This window comes from Trichechus manatus, unplaced genomic scaffold (genome assembly GCF_000243295.1).
Source record: "Trichechus manatus latirostris isolate Lorelei unplaced genomic scaffold, TriManLat1.0 scaffold00040, whole genome shotgun sequence".
Classification (NCBI taxonomy): domain Eukaryota; kingdom Metazoa; phylum Chordata; class Mammalia; order Sirenia; family Trichechidae; genus Trichechus; species Trichechus manatus.
In genome coordinates, this window is record NW_004443976.1 from 17,956,236 (window position 1) to 17,976,428 (window position 20,193).

The 20,193-nt window shown below is 44.5% G+C and overlaps 1 protein-coding gene across 1 annotated transcript; it reads left to right on the forward strand.

Annotated features, from left to right (window-relative positions):
• Window positions 1-2,335: 2,335 nt before the first annotated feature.
• TLCD2 (TLC domain containing 2) lies at window positions 2,336-4,092 on the forward strand. The gene is given in 4 exon segments (XM_004376258.2): window positions 2,336-2,511; window positions 2,720-2,796; window positions 2,999-3,087; window positions 3,632-4,092. Coding segments are annotated over 4 exon segments (786 nt in total). The 3' UTR covers window positions 4,076-4,092.
• Window positions 4,093-20,193: the final 16,101 nt, after the last annotated feature.

The following is a 20,193-nucleotide window of genomic DNA, read 5'->3' on the forward strand; positions in this document are numbered from 1 at the left end:
CCAGTGAGGCACCAGGCCTGGAGAGCACAGGGTCCTGCCCAGACAACCCACAGAGGGGGCCCTTTAAGGCCATAAACACCCCAGGAGGAAGGACGGCAGCTAGCCTCCATCAAGGACGATCTTCCAGCCATCTTCTACTTCACTCACCACTTCTCTCCAGTCTCTCTGCCTCCCTGAGGTGTGGAACCATATTAAATAAAGTGTCCTGTAGCTTCACCCTCCTGCTTTTACCTCTCCCCTGTAATTTTGAAATGAGCAGCTCAGAGAGCAAGAGCCAGCTGTAAAAGGACATGCACAGGAAATTCTTAAAAGAAATTCAAATGAATAAAACCACAGGGAAAGAAAATGTATGCTTCATTAGTGTCTGAAAAAAGGCAAATAGACCTGAAAGCATTTTTCCTTCAGCAAACTATTAGAGAAAAAAAAGGAGACCCAATGTTGGCAAAGGAGTGCTGAAATGACACTCCTTTACATTTCATATGGGAGTATAAACTGGGACAGCCTGCTTGGATAGCAGTGTGGTAATATGGATCAAACACCCTAAAAGTTTTCATGGTCTTTGACCTAGTAATTCTGCATTTGGGAATTTAGCCTAAGAAAATAATTAAGGTTTTAGGTATAAGATGTTCATCTCAGCATTGCAATAGAGAAGAAAGGGAAGCAACTGACTGGGAATTCATTTTTGTAATGAAAATTTGCAATAGGGGATTGCTTAAGTAAATTATCGTGTATCTATCCAGATGGTAGAGTACTGTGCAGCCATTAAAAGTCATGTAGCACAGCATTTGACTGGGAAGAAAAATGCTCCTTGAATATTAAAATGGTTATAAAAATAGTATGTGTTATGGGATCACAATTTGTTTTTAAAAATACTTTGATAAATATGAAAAAGACTGAGGCCATGCTCCAAAATGTTAATTGTGGAAAAAAGTGATCGTCATTTTCCTCTTTGTATTTTTCTGTAATTTCTAAATTTTCTACATTAATCATGTACTGCTTTTGTATAATAAATAAAAAAATTTTTTTTAAAAAATCAGTGTAATTTTTAAAACCTTTGGAGAGGTGGGTTTAGAATTATGGAGGGATGCCCCTGGCCTCTTGGTCTTAGTGGGTTTTGATGGAGAAAGGAGGTTATGAGAATGTTTTTGGGGGGGTAGTTATTGGTTTATGCACTTGATTCTTTCGGAGTAGCTGGAACCCACCCTCTCACAGGAAATAGCTCTCTGAACTGCTGCCTGTCAGCCAGCTAAAGAGGTATAGAGTACAGTGAGAAAAGAGGAAAACATTAAAAACTTGCCACCCTTCAGGGGATGGGGAGTTGGGAGAGGCTGAAGGGTTCTAGGATCCTAATAGTCCTGCTGCAGAGAGCAGGGTGAGTGTTTTTCTCTTCTGATTCTGCCGACATCTGGTGACCCTATGTAACCTCCCCTTGCCCTCTTAAATTGGAAGGGAAATTCTCTTACCCACTTATCAGGTACCAAAAAACCCTGGCAAAAGGGGCACCTTTCAGGACTATTGTGATGAGTAATTCCCTTTTGCTCCCCTCCCCCTTCCTAATAAAGCTCCCCAGTAGGACAGAAAAAAAAAAACTTTGAAGGAGTTCCCCAGTGGGTCTCTGCTCCCAAACGGGGCTTTTTTGCATTTGAGAGGTAATAAGAGGGCAGGGCTCCTGGAATTGTGGACTGTGTTACAGGTCTGAAAACCTCGGGAGGCCGCTGACTCTCTAGAATTGAGGTGCCCCCCTCCCCCAACAATTGACGTGGGGCTGGGGGCGGTATGATGGCGAGATTTAAGCAAGTACGAGTGGGTTGCTCTCGCCTCTGCCCTCAGGGCTGTAGGGTAGGGTGGGAGGGACGGTCAGCAGGCGAGAGGTTAGGAAGTAAGGAAAAAGGTGAAAGTGGGATGGGGCCCTCGCAGCACCTGGTAAGGCTAGGTTAGTGATCCATTTCTGGAACTCCATGGGGTTCGGGACACTTGGAGTTGGGGGAGACCCCTATTGACAGCCCAGTTGTCCCCCCCAAGCCCCGAAGTTGCACAGCTTGGTCCCCAGGAGCCCCCAAACCGGGATCCCCGGCTGGGGCGGGACGCGATCGGTTGCTGTGGCTCCAGGGGTGGTGGCCCCACGGATGCTCCAATCACCGCCCAGCAGAGGGGTGGGGGCGTGGCCGATCCGCGTAAAAGTTACCGCAGATTCCGAAGGAGGGGCAGACGGTGGAGCCCAGGGACCCACCCCTGCAGAGAAGCTAGTTCACAGTCCCGGCGGGGGCCTTGGATGCACTGGGCTGAGGGCTCAGGACCAAAGGGACTGGTCCAGACCTAGCCGGGACCGCCACGCATGTCGCCCTTGGGGCTCCTCATGACAGGCGCGTTCTTCGCCGCGTTCCAGGGACTTCACTGGGGGCTGCAGCTGCTGCCCACGCCTGGACCTGCTGCTCAAGACCGTTGGAAGTGGCGGAACATCTGTGTCTCTCTGGTGCACAGCTTGCTCGCAGGGGCTGGGGCGCTGCTCGGGTGCGGGACTTGGGAGTTTGGGAGGCACCAGTGTAGGGGTAAAGGATGAAAGACTGAGGTTGAAAACCGAGTGGGCTTTTGTAAAATCGATGCGAGACCTTACGAGTCAGACCAGGTTGGAGGAATGGATGGGTGGGAGGGCGTGCACAACGGGAGAATGGGGTCGTGGTCTGTGCAACGCTGACCATCGCTCCCCCATCTCCCTCAGGCTGTCACTGTACCCTCAGATGGCCACCGACCCAATTCATGGCCACCCGCGCTGGGCCCTGGCGCTAGTGGCTGTCTGTGGGTGAGTCTCCAGGGAAGGCTGGGCCATGGGGATGCGGGAGCAGAGGCGCAACCTTTCAGTGGTGATTTCAGGTCCCCTTCCTCCTCTCCTACTGGTGTTAAATGTTTTTTGGCGGCTTTGCTGAGAAAAACTGAAGAACTGGCAGAAGGGTGATGGGGATTCCTCTCTAGGCCTGACACTCTCCCCATCCTCTCATGCCCACAGGTTATTTTCTGGCCGATGGAGCTGATATTCTACAGAACCAGACCTTGGGCCAGGCCTGGGACCTGCTCTGTCACCATTTGGTGGTGAGACTCTGAAGCGAGAGGCGAGGCAGGAAGGGAGGCATGCCCAGCTTGGGGTCCCCAATCTCTCTTCAGCTTTCTGTCCTCTGGCTTCCCAGAGAGGCTCTGACCCTAGCTGAATTTGAGCCTCACCATCTTGGGCTGAATTGGGTGAAGGGGGGGGGGGTTGCCTGTCAGCCACAGCTGGGAGTCTGAGCACTGCCTAAGACGCCTGGATCCGGCACAGGTGTCCAGCCAATTGCAGAAGCACTGAATATAGAGCTTTTTCGGGAAGAGGGAGCCCCAATATAGGAAGTGGGGATGGGGCATGAAAGCCAGAAATGGAAGTTAGGGGGTACTGAGGCAGATGCTACAGCCTCAGGGTGAGGCAGCCCCTTGCTGCTTCTGTCCTATGCAAGGATTGTTCCCTGAAGTAAGGGTAAATAAAGGTCACATATATGGGAGGTCCCCCAAAATGCTTGGAGCCCCTTTCATAAGGCTTGGAATACTGGGACACAATGGGTTGCAAGGCCTGGAAGGTCATCTGACTTCTAATCCTGGCTCTCAGGGAGTAAGCTGCCTCAGCACTGCCGTTCTGTCCGGCCACGACGTGGGGTTCTCCGTGGTGTCTCTACTCCTGGAGCTGAACTCTGTCTGCCTGCACCTGCGCAAGCTGCCGCTGCTTTCTCACTAGGCACCATCCCTGGCCTTCAGCATGGCCAGCTGGGCTACTCTGGCCTCCCTGGCCCTCTTCCGCCTAGTGCCGCTAGGGTGGATGAGTCTGTGGCTGTTCCGGCACCACCACCAGGTGCCTTCTGCTCTAGTTGTCCTTGGTGGAACTGGTCTGGTCACTGTGGGTACCATGAGTATCATACTGGGTGTCTGCATTCTAGTCAGTGATGTCCTGCGGTCTCAGCCCCACCCATCCACCCCGGGCACAAGGAGACCAGAACATGTTGTGATAGTGAGCCTGCCAGGCCTGACCACAGGGACACATCCATTCTCAGCCTGAAAGGCTAGAGAGAAGCCACAGGCTCCTCTTCTGCCATCCCTCGTGGAAGAGCCACCAGGACAAGGAGGTGGTGGTCTTTACTGCATATTCCCTTATTGGGGTAAGGGCTAGCTGGATTTTCAGTATCTCAGTTCCTCTTCCAGCTAACTCACACCTTCCCCCATTCCTAGGATCTGAGAAGAAAAGCTACTATTTGTGGGTGGGCAGGAACTTGGGATATTGTTCACTGGATTCCATCATCAAATGACCGCTCTTTCCAGCAGACTAACTCAAGAGGTACACCCAGTACTACCACTAAGGGGTAGCGGGAAGCAGGAAGCTGGAAGAAACTGCGAATGGGAACAGAAACCCTTTGCTTTAGTACAGGGATAGACGAGGTTCTACTGGGATCAGAGGGTTCAGGTATAAAGGTGAAGGAGTCAGAGGGAAGAGAGACCTTGCCTATGACCAAATCCTGGCAGGGGGAGGAGGGCACAACTAGTGCCATCTGTAGCCAGTAGAGATGGAAGTAATAGTTGCCAAGAGACAGAAGAATCTGGGCCACAGCAATTGCTGCTGATATTTCTAGTTCTCAAAACCACGCTATTGTGTTTATACTTAACCTTAGTCCTACTGTGTCCAGCAACTGGCTTTTTCTTTTAGCATTACCTGACCGTTTCAAAGAAAATACAGATTCTTAGAGGGGTAAACATGAGGCTAGGTCTGTCTTCTTAGCACAGTACTAAAGTCCAAAGCCATAGACTCAAACACCCATCCTGGGTGCCCACTGTAGGATCCTCCTAGGCCCAGGCTTTCATGGAAGAATGAAGGCAGAGGCAGAAGGTGGTGAAGGAAGACTTCCTCTTAGCTTCAGAGGGATTAAGGAATAGCTGACCCTCTTCTGGGATTTACCCAAAAGCACTCCTTCCTCCTCTGCCATTTCTACTGCATTCTTCCTCATGGGTGAGACCCCGCGTTTTCGGGCAGAACATCAACGTTATGGAAAGTGTAGAGCAGATTAAAGTTGCTATCCTACTAAACAATGAACAGAAAGAGACAACCCTCAATCCTCCACAGAAAAGATACATGAGCAAAACACGAGACAGGAAGATGAAAACACACGTACACACAAAACCTGCCAAAGAGCTTGAGGTAGAGAAAGAAAGGGAATGACAGAAACGACATACGTAGATTTGAGTGACAGACAGAAAGAAAGAGAAGGATTGATTGCATAGAGGAGATTGGGCAAAGAGAGAGAAAATCCTGGACAGAAGTACTGAGAAAGACTGTCTTAGGTGCTGAGAGGAACAAAAATCATAACATTGGTAAAATGATCATAAACAACGATGACAAGAAAAATAGAAATAAAGACTGACAGAAAGGGGCCCCCAAGGGTGGAAGGCACAGGTAGTCTAGACAGTATAATAATGAGAGTGAGTGACAAGGAGGAACAGTCAGGCTCGGGAGAGATGGAGGTAATAGTGGCAGACAGAAAGATTAGCAGAGCCAGAGAAGAGAGGAGGTGGAAATTGAGACAAGGTGGGATTAGTCAGAGGAGCTAAGAAGCAGAAGAGCAGAAGGCGGAGGCGGTGGTCAGTGGAAAGATTCATTGACAGAGAGAAGCAGGCAATATGTGGAGTTGGAGACAGGCAGAAAGACAAAGGACAAATGGCTACAGTGCAAAACACAAAGACAGAGGCTACCAGTAACTGATAGGCAGAGACTAGTAGGAAGACAAGGAGCAGTCAGAATCAGGGATGTAAGTTGAGATAAAAGCAGAGGCAAAGGGACTAAAGGAGCATCACAGAGAGGAAAAAGGGGGGAAAGGGCAGACTACTTAAATAAATATCCAAATAAAGGAACAAAGAAACGGAGAGAACACAGAGGTGAAAAGAGGAAAAGAAATAATGGAGACACGGGGAAAAAAAAAAAAATGAGAGAGAGGGATTATGGGGAATCGCAGACACAGAGTCATAAAAACTGAGGCACAAAAGGGAAAAATAACAAGTAGAGACTGAAGAGAAACTGCAACAGTTGAAAGTAGATAAACACCGGCAGAAAATAAGAGCAGAGTTATAAATGTAGTAAGAGTAAAACTATAGAAGCAAAGGTATAGAGGTTGAGTTAGAGAAACAAAACAGAGTTTTGTCAGAGAGTTTGTCCTTAATAGAAACAGTATCTTCTAACCTCAGTCTGCCATCTTAACTGAATGCCTTGATTAACAATAATGTTGTCTGTCTTGACTTTTCAAAGAAAAAGGAATGTAACAAATCCGTGTGAGGAATCTGTTCCGTAACCATGTGTTGAGATCAGTATTAATTTATTCCAAGCCCTACACCTTTTCTTTTGCCTGTCATAAATTCATGGTCCAAAACAGCACCCCTCTTGGAAGTACTTGATGGCAATAATGAGGATTGCCCAAGAATCCGACCATTAGGGAAATATGGCTGTTTCTTTGCATTAACTAGTAAAACTCATGCAGGTAGGGTGAAAGTAGCCAATAGTGGGGGCAAGATATAAGTATACAACTGAAGATTTTTGAACCACAGAAAGGTAGGATTGGATTGTGCTTATAATTGAGGAAGTGGGAATCTCATTAGCTGGAGCGTGGATCAGATAAAGATGATGTGAATCAAAGAGAGATGGTCCCTAGAAAAGGGAAGCTCAAAAATACAGAGGATCTGGGATCACAATAGAGGGTCCTGAACAGAGCAAGAGAAAATGTAGAACAAAAAATAAAATTCATAAAAAAAGACCAGACTTACTGGCCTAAAAGAGACTGGAAGAACCCCGGAGACTATGGCCTTAAGACACATCTCTGACTTGGAACTTCAGCCATTCCTGGAAACCACCTTCCAATCAAGCAATAGACAGACCTGTAAAATAAACAATGACACCTGGAAAGAACATGCTCCGTAGAACAAATAATCATATGAGACCGAAAGGGCAACATTTGCCCAAAAGTAAAGATGAAAAGGCAGGAAGGGGTAGGAGAACCAGATGAAAGGGAACAGGGACAGGGTGGAAATGGGGAAAGTGTTGACAAAGTGTGGGGATTGCAACAGTATCATGGAACACTTTGTGTACAATTTGTTGAATGGGAAACTCATTTGCTCTGTAAACTTTCACCTAAAACACAATAAAATATTTTTTTAAAAAATACAGAGGTTGGCAGACACTCTATTTGGTACAATGAGTCCGATCACCATGGCAGTGCTTTGACAGACCTTACCATGGCCTAGTGAAGTGGTCCTCAAAACTGACTCTCTGCCTACTGAGCTACCTGCTGAGGAATTATTTGTCTTCTGACATACGGAAAGGGCTTTCCTGGATGGGGAACACTGATATTTTGTGGTCTCAGAACATTATCTCAGCTATAAATTAATAAATTACTATTTAAATAACTATAACAGTCTCTTGTAAGTGTGGTTACTTTAAGTCAGCTTGCTCCAATGGTGTCCTGATTTACAAGGCACTAGATCAGATGCAGTGGTTAAGAGCTCGGCTGCTAACCAAAAGGTCAATAGTTCGAATCCACCAGCCACCCCTTAGAAATTCTATGGGGTATTTCTACTCTGTCCTATAGGGTCGCTATGAGTTGGAATCAACTCTAAGGCAACAGGTTTGGATCAGATACAGGAGTCCCTGGGTGGTGCAAACAGTTAATGCACTCAGTTGCTAACTGAAAGATTGGTGGTTCAAGTCCACCCATTGATGCCTCAGAAGAAAGTTCTGGCAATCTATTTCAGAAAGGTCATAGCCACTGAAAACTCTATGCGCAGTTCTACTCTGAAACACATGGGGTCGGAATGAGTCAGAACTGACTGGTTGGCGACTGGTTTTTTATTTGTTTGTTTGTTTGCTTACCTAGTTAGTTAGCAGCAGGCCCTGGACTCAAACCCATTTTTTTTTTTCTATCATACCACCTGTGGCAAGACATCTGCCTTTTTTACCTGTCCAGCAGTATAGGAGTTTTCCTTTGAAAACCACCCCTTTCGCTGTCCCCTCATGGGCATGTGCCCCAGGCCTAGCCAATCAGCACACTATATCCTCTTTCCTAGGAATGAGCTCATGACATAAGCAGAGCCTGTGAGCCTCAGTCCCTTGACTTCCTGCTAGAACTTTTGGTTAAGATGCACTTTATGTGTGCAGGCCTTACTAAGCCAGTAAAACGTAAGAGAACTTCCCTGACTGTAAAGCCAACACAGAAAAAGAGGACTCAAGAGATGAAGAGAGATTTCTAACATCAGCTGAGTATCAGGATGGAGCTCTGCCTGAAGCCAGAGCCTCGCCGGGACATTCAGTTACAAGAGCCAAAAAACTCCCCATATCTGCTTAAGTGAGTATGGGTTGAGTTTTTTCACTTGTAACAGTGACTCCTGATTAATACATCACCTTAAAGATTATCCAGTTTCATCACTTCATTTTGCAGAAAATTAAAGTTAAGTGACTTATCCAGCTAGTTTGTGGCACAGCCAGGATAAGAATCCAGGTCTTAAAGATTAGACAGGCCCATAAAACAAAATGAGACTAATGGAGCACAACAGCCCAGGACAATGACTACAAGGCAAGAGGGGACAGGAAAGCTGGTAATAGGGAACCCAATGTTGAGAAGGGACAGTATTGACACGTCGTGGGGTTGTTAACCAATGTCATAAAACAATATGTGTACTAATTGTTTAATGAGAAACTATTTGTTCTGTAAACCTTCATCTAAAGTACAGTTTAAAAAATTAAAGAAAAAAAATCCAGGTCTTTGATTTAATTTGGGGTCCCTTCCTATACACTAATTTGCTTCTTTTATTTATAGAAAGGCTGAGGTGTAGAGAAACTTCAAGGTAGAAATGTAGGAGCCAGCCGACAACTGAAGATCAATCAAGCCAGATAAATTGCCTCTGAAGTAGTATTTATAAGTCAGGATGCTTCCGTTTGAAAGCCAGACTTTTACTCACCAAGTATTGATTTGTGCACTTTTCAGGAATGCAGCAACTATGGAGGTAAGCGGTGCATTTCAGCTTTCTTCTGCGGACAAGAATGCCATTTAACTTGGCACTGTGGACAGCATTCATCCAGTCTTTAAACTGCCTTCACTTGCCACACCTTCCACAGGACCAGGATGCAGAAGTCATTCTCAGCTGAGCAAGTTCTGTCGAGAGTGATGAGGGTGCAAGCCATGTGGGCTTTAAGAGTAGAAGAATGGGAAGTCGTTCGTGTAGCGTGATATAAGGCTCCCTTGGAAAGGTCTCCCTGCCTGTCACACCCAGCCCCAAGAAACCAGATTCTAGGGTAGTAGCTGACATTCCAGGGATAGTAAATTATTTCTCTGGGTTAAGCTTTGCCCCCCTCCCCTCTGGCCTGCCTGCAAGTGCTCTTGAGAGAAACTTCTCATCTCCTTGACCTTCACTAGTTGGCATTGCTAATCCCAAGCACTGAGTGACTGGCATGGTGGCTTTCTCTGCCCCAGCTCCCAAGACAGGGCACTGCTAAAGGAAGACAGAGAAACCCACAGAACTGGGATGTCACGAATTCCTGCTGCTGTACTGCCCCAGAGCAGCACTGCCACTCAGCTACTCACTTGCTCCCCTCAGCAGCTATTCCAAACATTTTTTCTTCAAGCCCCTGCCCTCCTCCTTAACCCTACTCTTCACAGAATCCAAATGTCTCCACCCTGTCAGTAAGTAGGGGTGGGAGCATTGTGGGGTGAAGAGGGAGGGAGGAGGGAAACAGGGACAGTCAGTCTAGGTCAGCTGCAGCAAGCAGGTCCTTGACATATATTGAATCTCAAAAATTCATATGAACTTTACATTCTACTTCAAAACCCATTCATATTTGTTTTAATATAAAATGCCATTTGAAATAACTTTAAAATTACATTACTTGATTTTTTTTTTTTTAATTTTACAAAATGTCAAGTGGAACTGTCAGTTTTACAATCCAGGAAGATGTGCTATTTTATTCTGTGGCTTCATTTTTCTTTATTTCTTCTTCCAAAAAATATTTACAAAGGGCCTACTACCTGCCAAGCATGTAGTAGGAGATATAACAGTGAGTAAATGAACCAGATCCCTGGCTTCAGGGAGCCTGAAGTTAGATTTCGCTAAAGTGGGAAATTGAAAAAGGAGTCACCCAGAAGAGGGAAACCAGAGGTGAGGACTCTAGGAACAGATCATCCAATGACCTGCAGCCTAAGAAGAGACAACTTGTAGAGGAGGGGATTTTTACATTCTGACATGCAAGCAATTGTCCAAAACATAATTAGGAACTTTCCTACTACACCTATACCCCTTCCAGGATTCTCCCACTCTGTGCATAGCGCCCACTGTGTAATTCAAGAACTTAGGAATCGTCCTGGACCCGTGCCTCCTCATCTCCCATCCCATGCACAAATATCCAATTAATCGCTGAGTTTTGAATGGCTTTTACATCCATCCTTTTCTTTCCATCTCTGTCCCACCCTGGTCTTAATCACCATCATCTCTACCCTGGGAGACGTGATGGCAGCCCTATAACTACTGTATACCTAGCAGCCTGGATATGATCGTTAAAACGCAAATCTGTTCGCGTCATTCCCCTACTTGATACCATCCAGTAGCTCCTCCTTCACCTTAAGATAAAGGTATAACTCATTGTACGGCTTTCAATGTATCTGCCCTTGTCTACTCTCCAGAATCATGGTACGTTCTGTTTCACTCTTTTTGTGACCTTTTCAATGCCACATCAGAAGCTGAAAGGCAATGGAGCAATGTCTCAGAATGTGAAGGAAAATTATTTCAAACTTGAATTTGATATTCAGCCAAACTATCAATCAAGTGTGAGGGTTGAATAGAGGTATTAACAGACATGCAAAGTCTCAAAAATTTTACCTTCCATGCACCCTTCTCAGGAAGCTACTGGAATATATACTCCACCAAAATGAGGGAGCAAACCAAGGAAAAATAAGACACGAATACAGAAAACAGGAGTTTCAACACAGAAGACAGGAAAGGAGCTTCCTAGGAGGATGGTGAAGTGTGGATCATAGGAAGAGAGCTGTACACTAAGCAGAGAGGGAAACGGGTATATACTGAAGCAGGTAAGGACATTGTATGGAAAGACTTCTTTGGGAAGTAAATTTGATAGGCTAACTTATGTGTCTGAACATTTGAAAGGAGATTTAAAACTAGTGAAAAGCCAGGGCAGAAATTTGTAATGATTCCGTAGAAAACCAATCAAATATAACTGCAGGCAAAACAAAAAGTGGTTGAGGAAAGGAAGCCTAATCACAGTTTACTACATGAATGAACTGTTTGTATGAAGAAACCATTTGTATAGAGAGGCATTACAGTAAAGTGGCTGAGAGAATGGCTTCCAGAGTGAGAATATGAGTCACCAGTTGCCATCGACTTGATTCTGACTCATGGCAACCCCATGTGTGTCAGAGCAGAATTGTGCTCCATAGAGTTTTTGATGGCTGATTTTTTGGAAGAATATTGCCAGGACTTTCTTCCATGGTGCCTCTGGGTGAACTCGAACTTCAACTACTCAGTTAACAGCCAAGTATGTTAACTGTTTGCACCACCCAGGGACAAAGGCAAAAATCTAGAGACAGTGAAAAGATCAGTGGTTGCCAGGGTTTCAGAAGTGGGAGGGAGAAAGGATGAATAGGTGGAGCACAGGGTATTTTTAGGTCAGTGAAACTATTCTGTATGATACCATAATGGTGGACACATGATGTTATGCATTTGTCGAAACCCATAGGGCTGTACAACACAAAGAGTGAACCCTTATGTAATCTATGGACTTTAGTCAATAATAATGTATCAATATTGGTTCATCAATGGAAACAAATATACCACAGAAATGCAAGGATAACAGGAGAAACAGTATGCAGTAGGGAGGGAGTAAATGGAAATTCTCTGTACTTTCTGCACAATTTTTCTGTTAATCTAAAACTACTCTAAAAATAGTCTAGTAAAAAATGTGTTCTCCAGCTTAAGAAGAAAAGCTAGGAAATCACTGGTAAATAAGATAGAAAGTCGAAACTCAAAACTGTGCTTGATATTCAAGGCCACTTATAATTTGACCTAAATTTTCCCATCTAAATATTGTCTGTGCCTCTCAGCATGAACAGAGAAGATGATATAGCAACATGGTTAACAGCAAGAGCTCTGAAGCCAGCTGCTTAGGATGGGATGGAGACTCATGACTTACTATCTGTGGAGCCTTGAGCAAGTGGCTCAGCTTCTCTGAGTTTCAGTTTCTTTGTCTATAAAATGGGGTATAAAAGGGTGGCGTCAGACCTCATCTTAACTTTAGGGAGAAAGTGGAGAAATCAACATCAGCATCAGCCCAAGGCGGATTCCTATGAGATGGAGGTCAGACATACTTCCACTCTCCAACAGTTTTACCAATTCTGACAGCAGCCGCCCCTCCCACGGCAGTCGCTACTTCTCCACTGGGTTCGATAATTCATTGCAATGGCCACACAGAATGCACAGACCATGCTCATGATTATGGGGTTTATTAGGGAGTCAACAGGTTTCAGTTCAGGATCAGGATCAACTTGGAATTAACAGGAACAACTCAGGATATCTTTCTTTGCTCAGGACAGCTTCTTCTCGGCCATGCCGACAGGTAGGCCTCTGCCCGGCTCGGGCAAGTGTTACAGCTCTTTAGCTTGCTGATGAATGCCTGGAGGTAACCCACTCTGCCAGGAAGCCTCCTGCCTGAAGGCACTCAGCTCTCTCACTCTATGGGTCGGCCAGCCAGCTGCAGCAGTTTGCTAGTCCCGTGCAGCTGCTGTCTCATGCCACTGCCATCTCCAGTGTTATAGCTCTGTCTCCTGTGTCTAGCAGGTTCTCAGCACAGGGACCCTGGGTCCAAAGGATGCGGACTACTCCTGGCTCTTCCTGATGGTAGTGAAGTCTCCTCCTCAACCTTTGGGATTGGCTCTTTTTAAGCCTAGCGGGATGGCAAAACTGGCCAGTCCCCTTCAAGGGTTCCATGCACTTTATTTGCATTAGCAGACTGTCCAATATCTGCAAGGGTTCCATACACCTTATTTGTATTGTCCCAGCCAGTCATTTAATGGGACTTAAAAGACCATATAAAAGTGATTTGTTGCACCTCATGGGGTAATAATATCAATCCCACTGGACTGATGGAACCTGGCACATGGTTCATATAATTAAGCATGTTACTCACTTTCTGAGCCTGGGTTTCTCATCAGTAAAATGCAGATAGTAATAGTACCTATCTTGAAAGATTGTTTGAGGATTTAATGAGCTTATTTATTTATTAACTTTTTACTTTGAAATAATTTTAGCTCACATGGAAGTTGCAAAAATAGCATGGAGAGCCTAAAGGTAGACAGAAAGATCAATGGAATAGTCACAAACAAAGGGTCAACTGATTTTCAACAAAGGAGCTAAGGCAATTCAGTGGGGGAAAGAATAGTCTTTACAGCAAGTAGTGATAGGACAACTGTATGTCCACATGCAAAATAACAAATTTGGGCCCCTATCTCACACTATACACAAAAATTAACTCAAAGTGAATGATAGAATTATATGTAAGAGCTAAAACTATACAACTCTTAGAAGAAAACATAAGCGTATCCTCATGATTTGTGTTAGGCAATTATTTCTAAGATATGACACCTTGATCGCCTTTCCCTTCCACAAGACATCACAATGGTCCATTACATGGATGACATTATGCTGATTGGACCTAGTGAGGAAGAAGTGTCAATGACTCTGGACCTATTGGTAAAATATTTACATGGTAGAGGGTGGGAAATTAATCCCATAAAAATTCAGGTACCTTCCACCTCAGTGAAATTTCTAGGGGTCCAGTGGTGTGGGGCATGTTGAGATATTCTTTCTAAAGTGAAGGAAAAGTTACTTCATCTGGCTCCTCCCACAACTAAAAAGGAGGCACAATGCCTAGTGGGCCTCTTCGGATTTTGGAGGCAGTATATTCCTCATTTGGGTGTGCTATTCTGGCCTATTTATCAAGTGACTTGAAAAGCTGCTAGTGGGGCCCAGAACAAGAGAAGGCTCTGCAACAGGTTCAGGCTGCTGTGCAAGCCATGCTGCCACTTGGGCCATATGATCCGGCTGATCCAATGGTGCTTGAAGTGTCAGTGGTGGATAGAGATGCTGTTTGGAGTCTTTGGCAGGCCCCTATTGGTGAATCACAGCCCAGACCCTTAGGATTTTGGAGCAAAGCCCTGCCATCCTCTGCAGGTAACTACTCTCCTTTTGAGAAACAACTTTTGGCTTGTTACTGGGCCTTAGTAGAGACTGAACGCTTAACCATGGTACACAAAGTCACCATGTGGCCTGAGCGGTCCATCATTAACTGAGTGTTGTCTGACCCACAAAGTCATAAAGTTGGACATGCACAGCAGCACTCCATCATTTAATGGAAGTGGTATATATGAGATCGGGTCCGAGGTACAAGTAAGTTGCATGAGGAAGTGGCCTAAATGCCGTGGTCTCCACTCCTGTCACATTACCTTCTATCTCCCAGTCTGCACCTATGGCCTCATGGGGAGTTCCTTATGATGAGTTGACTGAAGAAGAGAAAACTTGTGCCTGATTTCCAGATGGGTCTTCGAGATATGCAGGCACCACTCGAAAGTAGACAGCAGCAGCACTACAGCCTCTTTCTGGGACCTCCCTGAAGGACAGTGGTGAAGGGAAATCCTCCCAATGGGCAGAACTTCAAGCAGCACACCTGGTTGTTCACTTTGCTTGGAAGGCGAAATGGCCAGATATATGATTGTATACTGATTCATGGGCTGTGGCCAATGGTTTGGCACGATGGTCAGGGACTTGGAAGGAACATGATTGGAAAATTGGAGACAAGGATTTATGGGGAAGAGGTATGTGGATAGACATCTCTGAATGGGCCAAAGAAGTGAAGATACTTGTGTCTCATGTGAGTGCTCACCAAAGGGTGACCTCAGCCGAGGAGGGTTTTAACAATCAAGTGGATAGGATGACACATTCTATGGAAACTACTCATCCTTTTTCCCCAGCTACTCCTGTCATTGCTCAATGGACTCATGAACAAAGCGGCCATGGTGGCAGGGATGGAGATTATGCATGGGCCCAGCAACATAGACTTCCACTCACCAAGGCCGACTTGGCTACGGCTACTGCTGAGTGCCCAATCTCCCAGCAGCAGAGACCAACACTGGGTCCCCAGTATGGCACCATCCCTCTAGGTGATCCGCCAGTAATCTGGTGGCAAGTTGATTACATGGGACCACTTCCATCATGGAAAGGGCAGCATTTTGTTCTTACTGGAATAGACACTTACTCTGGATATGGATTTGTTTTCCCTGCATGCAATGCTTCTGCCAAATCTACCATCCATGACCTTACAGAACGCCTTGTCTACTGTCATGGTATCCCACACAGCATTGCCTCAGATCAGCAAATGAAGTGTGGTAATGGGTACATGCTCATGGAATTCACTTGTCTTATCATGTTCCTCATCATCCTGAAGTGGCTGGCTTGATAGAACAATGGAATTACCTTCAAAAGACACAATTGTGGCACCAGCTAGGTGGCAATACCTTTCAGGGTTGGGGCAATGTTCTCCAGGAGGCTGCATATGCTCTAAACCAGCATCCAATATATGGTGCTGTATCTCCCATAGCCAGGATTCATGGGTCTAGGAATCAAGGGATATAAATGCAAGTGGTACCACTCACTATTACCCCTTAGTTACCCACTTGTAAGATTTTTTCTTCCTGTCCCCATGACCTTATGCTCTGCAGGGTAGAGGTCTTTGTTCCAAAGGAAGGAATGCTCCCACCTGGAGACACATCACTGATTCCATTGAACTGCAAGCTAAGAATACCACCTGGCCACTTTGGGCTCCTTAACAGGCAAAGAAGGGAGTTACCATACTGGCTGGTGTGATTGATCCTGATTACCAAGAGGAAATCAGATTGGTATTACATAATGGAGGTGAGGAAGAGTATTCTGGAATGCAGGAAATCCCTTAGAATGTTTCTTAGTACTATTATGCCCTGTGATTAAAGTCAATGGAAAACTACAGCAATCCAATTCCAACATGACTGTTAATGGCTCAGGCCCTTCAGGAATGAAGGTTTAGGCCACCCCACCAGACAAAGAACCAGGACCAGCTGAGGTGCTTGCTGAGGGCAAAGGGAATATGGAATGGGTGGCGGAAGAAGGTAGTTCTAAATACCAATTACAGACACGTGATCAGTTGCAAAAATGAAGACTGTAATTGGTATGAGTATTTCTGCTTTGTATGTGTGTATCAAATATTTTTGTTTTCTTCACTTATAAAATATAAGATGTAAACAGGGCTAGTGCATTTTCAGTTGTACGCGTGTTTGTTGTATCATTTTAGGGGCAAGTATGACTTTATAGTTGTCTTTATTCAGAGATTATGTATGGTTTAAGGAGATGTGTACAGGTGCCAAGTTGACAAGGGGTGGACTGTGATGGTTAAGATTGTGCGTCAGCTTGGTTGGGCCATGATTCTCAGTGTTTCGGGAGACATGTGATGTTGTGGTCACTTCCCTGTTGGGATTTGATATGTGATCATCCCCATGACAGGATCTGTTGTGAGTAGCCAATCAGCTGATGGGGAGTTTCCTTGGCCTTGTGGCCTGCATCGTGTGTGGGCAGATGTTCTGGCAGGGCTTGGGGGCTTTTGCTTGTTCTGGATCCTACAACTGGCTCCTGTTCATCTGACTCATGAAGTTCTTGGGACTTGAGCTAGCAGCTTACCTGCAGTCTCGTCTGCTGATCTTGGGATTCATCAATCTTTACAGCCCTGCTCCCCAACCTGTCGATCTTGGGTTTGCCAGCCCCTGTGGCTACATGAATCAGGAGAAGCCTCTATCCTGAACCACAGACTTGGGACGTTATAGCCTCTACAACCGCGTGAGTCATTTCCTTGATATAAATCTCTCTCTATATATATATATTTATACACTTTACTGGTTTTGCTTCTCTAGAGAACCCAGCCTAAGTCAACACCAAAAATACAAGTGATAAAACAGAAGATCGACAAGTTGGGCTTTATTCAAACTAAAAACTTTTGTGCTTCAAAGGGCACCATCAAGAAAGTGAAAAGACAATTCATAGACTGGGAGAACATTTTTTCAAGTTGTATATCTAGAATATGCAAAGAACTACAACTCAATAAAAAACAAACAAACAACCCAATTATAAAATGGGCAAAGGAACTGAATAGACATTTCCTGGACGAAGATATACAAACGGCCAATAAACACATGAGAAGACTCTCGACATCATTAGAAATCAGGGAAATGCAAACCAAAACCACAATTAGATACTACCACGTATCAACCAGAATGGCTACAATAAAAAAGACAGATAATAACAAATGTTGATGAAGATGCAGGGATATCACAACCCTCATAAACTGCTGGTGGGTATGTAAATGGTGCAACTGCTTTGGGAAACAGTCTGGGAGTTTCTCAAAAGGTTAAACATAGAGTTACCCTATGACCCAGCAATTCCACTCCTGGGTATGTACCCAAGAGAAATGAAAACACATGTCTACACAAAAACTTGTATAAATATTCATTGCAGCATTATTGACAGTAGCCGGAAAGTGAAAACAACCTAAATGCTCATAAACTGAGTGGATAAATAGAATGTGCTATATCCATACAATATAATACTATTTGGCAATACAAATGAATGAAGTACTGATATGCTACAGTAAGGCCTGAAAAACATTATGCTAAGTGAAAGAAGCCAGTCACAAAAAACCACAAATGATACCATTTATATGAAATGTCCTGAATAGGCAAATCTATGGAAACAGAAAGTAGATTAGTGGTTGCTTAGGGCTGAAGGGTATGAGGGGAGAGGAATGGAAGTCAGTGCTAATGGGAACAAAGCTTCTTTTGGGGATGGTGAGAATGTTCTGGAATTAGTGGTGATAATTGCACAACTGTAAATATACTAAAAATCATGGAATTGTACACTTAAATTGGGTGAGCTTTATGGTACATAAATTACATCTCCATAATGTTGTTAAAAAATAATACAGAAAATTCCTGCATACACTTCACCTAGGTTGACAACTTCTTATATAACCATAGTACAGACAGTCAAAACCAGAAAACAGCAACAACAGGAAATTGATATTGGTACAGTACTACTAATGAAATTACAAACCATATTAGATTTCACCAGTGCGTAGAACAACGCCTGGTACATAGTGAACCTTATACAGGTGTTAAGCACTTCACTACAATGATCATGATGAAGATCATAATGATGATGCTGGACTCTACCACAGCCAGGTTGGTCTGTGTGCTGTTCTCAGAGCACGCCATGTTAGTTCCTCTTTCTAAACTTTTAGTCTAGCAGTAAGGGTAGAAATTACCTAAGACTCCCTTTTTCATCCCCTTCATTCCCCCCATCAAATCTTTCACACAGTGGTCAGTATGGGTGGATGCTGACAACACCTAGCACAACTGTCAGAAGAGGTGACACCAAAATTTTTGTGAGGGTTTCAGAAGAAATTTATTATTTTTTATAAAAATATCCCTGTAGAGAATGAAGAGAACAGGATACAAGGAAAAGATTAGTCTGAAGGACTAATTGTCCATAGCTACCAAGGCCTCCACCCGACTGAGTCCAGTACAGCTAGATGGTGCCCGGCTACCACCACTGACTGCTCTGACCAGGATCACAACAGAGGGTTCTGGACAGAGCTGGAGAAGGATGTAGAGCATAATTCTAACCCACAAAAAAAATGGCCAGATTTACTGGCCTAAAGGAGACTGGAGAAACCCCAAGAGTATGGCCCCCAGACACCCTTTTAGCTCAGTGGTGAAGTTACCTCTGAGGTTCACTGTTCAGCCTGGGAGTGGACAGCCCTGTAAAACCAAATGGGACTAACGAGGTACAGGAGTCCAGTGACAAGGGCCAGAAAGCAGAAGGGGACAAGGAAGCTGGTGATAGGGAACCCAAGGTTGAGTAACGATATTGTTGATGTGTTGTGAGATTGTTAAGCATTGTCATAGGGCAACATTTGTAGTAACTGTTAAATGAGAAACTATTTTGTTCTGTAAGCCTTCATCTTAAGTGAGAATAACAGCACAATTGGAAGAGCGCAGTCAATGTCACTGAACTGTGCATGTAGAAATTTTTGAAATGGTGTATCTTTGGCTATGTGTATTTTCACCAAAAAAAAAAGGTTGAGAAGTTAGAGGGTTGATATGTTGTGGGGTTGTTAACCACTGTCATAAAACAACATGTGTACTTCTGTTTCATGAGAAACTATTTGTTCTGTAAGCCTTCACCTGAAGTACAATAAAAAAAAAAAAATCCCTGTAGTTAGTTACAACAACAAAAACATTTTTCATAAGCCCAGCTACAAAGCTAAATCTCTGTGCTGATTTACTTTTTGAACCTTCTAATGCCCTCTGGTCAGAGCTGTCATTATTACCCAATTACAATGACGATTTGAATCACATGGACTGCATGTGCTACTAGCATTGCTGTTTTTTGTTGCTGCCAGAGTTTTTATAGTCACTGGTTTTGTCAAATTCTCTGGTGTTTTAGCTATGATATTACGGTAATTCGTATTTGCGAACCTATACAAATAGCTTTTTTGAGAACAAAGTAGTAGTTAAAGGAAAAGAAGGAGTGATATATGGGAATTACAATTTACAAGTAACACTACTACAAAAAACATTACTAAGGATTCCGTATGGTCTGGGACAGGAGGAGGAGGTCCGTGGGGCCGTGGTGATACCGTGAGTTTCGCACTTGGTGCATTGACCCTAGTGACACCACTGCATTCACATCCATGATCTCCATCCAATCTTCTTTAATAATTTTCCTCCCTTCTTTGACTGTACGAACCTCCACACCGACCAGCACTTGCCTGCACTCTCGCTTGCATTTTTCTCTAATTATTTCACGTTTGAGTCTTACATTCATTAGATTGAATTCTCCACATCAAGCTCGGTGAGAGTTCCAACAAACTTGTCTATTGACTGAGTCAGATTCAGAGTTTTTACCAGAAACAGAGCCACAAAGGACGGAGTAGGAGAGATGGAATGTGAAACAAGGATGGCAGGAGATGAAGAGCAACTCACTAAGACACAGACAGAAGCTGAG